This window comes from Sipha flava, unplaced genomic scaffold (genome assembly GCF_003268045.1).
Source record: "Sipha flava isolate LNK unplaced genomic scaffold, YSA_version1 504_pilon_pilon, whole genome shotgun sequence".
Lineage (NCBI taxonomy): Eukaryota > Metazoa > Arthropoda > Insecta > Hemiptera > Aphididae > Sipha > Sipha flava.
This window is the reverse complement of record NW_020273396.1, coordinates 1902-5129: the sequence shown is the minus strand read 5'-3', so window position 1 is coordinate 5129 and position 3228 is coordinate 1902. Positions and strand designations below refer to the sequence as shown.

The following is a 3228-nucleotide window of genomic DNA, read 5'->3' as shown; positions in this document are numbered from 1 at the left end:
TTAACAATAATGACGTTGTGTGCTGGTGAATCGTCTTGTTGAAAATACATACTTTTTCGCGTGGCTAATAGAACATTTTCTAATAGTTATGGTAATTGATTAACAAGAAAATCTAGATATCTTTTACCTGTAAGTGTTCCGTCGTAAACAATAAGGATATAAGGATATAAGGTATAAGGACCTACAAATACTCCACCAATTAATTCACACAACACATTTATACCCCAAACTGTCTGAAAGTTAGTTTCTCGGGACCAGTGTGAATTTGTATCGTCCCAAAATCCATGGTTTGTTTGTTCATTATACCATTGTTTGTGAATTTAGATTTATCAGTCCACAAAATACTATTATAAAATAAATTGTCGATTTTGAATTTAACGTTAAACCATGACAAAAATTGTAATCTACGTTCATAATATTTGATTCGTAAATGTTGGATAATCACAGGTTTATACGGATGAATTTAGTTATTTTTTTCAAAATTGTATGTACTGTACCACCTGATATTCCAATTTGTCGAGATACATGTCTTATTGATGAACGTGGATAAGCACGTATGTAGGCCATTACCTGCAATTCAGTGTCTTTATAAAAATTATTTAGTTTAGGCTGCCGTTGTCTATTTTGATTACTAGGAAATTGACCGCTTTCATTTAATCCGCGTAAAAGTCTATGGACATAAATATGATGTGGATGAAACCTATCTGGATACCGATCTGCGTACACTCGAGTTGCTTGTCGAGAACTACGATTACATTCGCCAAAAATTAAAATAAGTTCGATTTTTTCACTGTTATTCATTTTAATAAATTTCTTTTATGTAAAACAGTGTATTAAAGCCATAACAATTTTTTCAGAAAAAATATGTGGTACCTAACCAGAATAAAACACTATGTTACACGAATAGTAATTGTCACAAGACTAGTTTGAAATCTTAATAATTTTTTATTAAAACAAAAAAGTTGAATAACTCAAAAACAATTTTTTTGGCACTTTTAGATAAAAATTGTACTCATAATCCAACTCTATTAGTCATTTTGAAATAATACAATAATATAAATTACAATAAACTTATTTAGGTACTATGCTTAAGACACTTTGCCAAATAAAATAGTAAACTTAAAAGTAATAAATACAAAATGTAAAACGACAAAATATGTAACTCAATTTTTCATATTTCAGTGCTTTATGTTAAAAAACAATTTATATCTTAATGAGATTATTTCACAGTCATTATTAAAGAATATGCAAATGAAACAATTTCAAAACTTTAGTAATAACCATAGATATTTATAATATACTAGGTAACCGACTCCACATATTATTAAACACTGAAATATGAAGTCGGTTGAAATATACAGTTAGGGCAATATTTACAAACTGATGTTATCAATTCAAGTGAAAAGTGATCAACAAACGCTTCCGATCATACTTATCTATATTTTCAATAAAATTATTACTGAATACTAGCTAGATCCTATTGGCTGTTATTAATCGTATGAGACGTAGTGCAGCGCAGAAAGATAGAGGGAAAAAGGGTGTAATGTGCCCATGACTCAAGTAATTTAATGGAAATATAGTATGTAAAACTCAGCATTAATATTTATTTTTAAGCAGCATTCTATTATTGTATGACATGCTTGATACATAATTTCAGTCATACAATAATCAACCTAAGGAGCAGACTAAGATACTGCAATCCGCGACTCTCAAATTATTAAATATTCTTTTTTACTAAAATTTTCAATGTGATATTAATAATAATTTCTTTCTAAAACCATCTATTTTTCTTTGTTCTTTCCCTTAAGTGCGAATTCAAAAACGTTACGTAGTAGCAACGAACGTAGTACAAACCGATTTGGTACACAATATATATAAGCTATAATCTTCAATATCCAAATTGTTCAGAAGAGCAAAAGACATCTTTGTGTAAAACATTATAGCATGTTATATTTTAATAATTTCTATTAAATTAGGTAATTTCTCATAATTATAGTGAAAAAAATTGGAGATTGTTTTATAATTAATATGGGTTACTTTACCATCATAAATTATATCAATAAGAAAAATTTGTTAATATTGTCCTACTTGCATATGGCCACTAGGCATCATTGATTTGAAAACTCGACCATCTAGAATAATATCTATAGTAATAGCCCATATCTACAAAAAATAAAAAATAAATAGATGATGTGTTATTTAAACAAGGATATAGTTATTTTGGGTAGATATACATTTCTCCTTGTTTGAGGAATAAAAAACCATATACCTGGTTGGTGGTCAGTCTTCAGATACCGATGAGCCCGACACTTATGATAAATATAAAAATATTGTTGGCTTGAAAAAAAGTGAAATAGGTACAGGATTCGTTGTACTGATACGGAACATTTTTTTATAATCGTTGATAATTTATGACATATATTAAGTCTGAGTTCACAAACCGTCAATAGTGTATTCAGTGTTTAAAAACAGAGAAGTTGACAACTGTCGAGCATGCATACGTGTTTTAAAACTAAGAGCTAATTAGAGAGTTGCAAGAAAGTGTAGTGTAGGAGAGTATTGCGAGATTATTCTATGTCCAAGAGTTATCTCCTTATTTCGCCTTGTTTTATCGTTATTTTTGAATTCAGTATTCTATGCCGAAAAAAACAGTAATTTATAAATATCTAAAATGGGACATTCCCGAATACAGGACATTATTTATATTTATTAATAATTTATTAATTATTTATATTGTACATATTATATGTATGTAGAAACTATGATGGGTTACAATCTCAATACACAGTTAAATATTGGGACCGAATTCGTCCACTCCATGAAAATGTAAGAATAAGTCATTAATATATCATATCAAGGATATCCAGATATTTTAAATTTTTTTTTTTTAGAGTTTCAGAATTGAATGTTATGAGAATATATAAACCATGGCTTTATCCAGATATCATATTCAGAATTTATCGAAAATGCATAGGCTTGCAAAATGTTTACAAACATTTACACTCATTGCCAGATCAGGTAAGTTTTTTATAAGGTATTATTCTCAAAACGTAATATTCCTGATAATTTAAGTAATCTATAACAAAATATATTTAAACGTTTAGGTAATCAAAGAAAAGAAAGAAACATATGCTCAAAAGAAAATAACAAATAGAACAGATGCTTTAAATGATTCTTCCAACGGAGGTGAAAATGAGTTATTATTATAACTATATTATACTATATTAT

At 28.2% G+C, this 3228-nt stretch overlaps 1 protein-coding gene across 1 annotated transcript in view; it reads left to right on the top strand.

The window, feature by feature from the left end:
- Nucleotides 1-2039: 2039 nt before the first annotated feature.
- Nucleotides 2040-3228, top strand: part of LOC112690450 (cytochrome P450 4C1-like) — a gene marked incomplete at its 3' end in the record, with an annotated part of 2744 nt that continues 1555 nt past the window's right edge. The window contains 3 exon segments of the mRNA XM_025564466.1: nucleotides 2040-2826; nucleotides 2892-3018; nucleotides 3105-3186. Coding sequence (XP_025420251.1) covers nucleotides 2747-2826; nucleotides 2892-3018; nucleotides 3105-3186 — 289 coding nt within the window. The 5' untranslated portion in view covers nucleotides 2040-2746.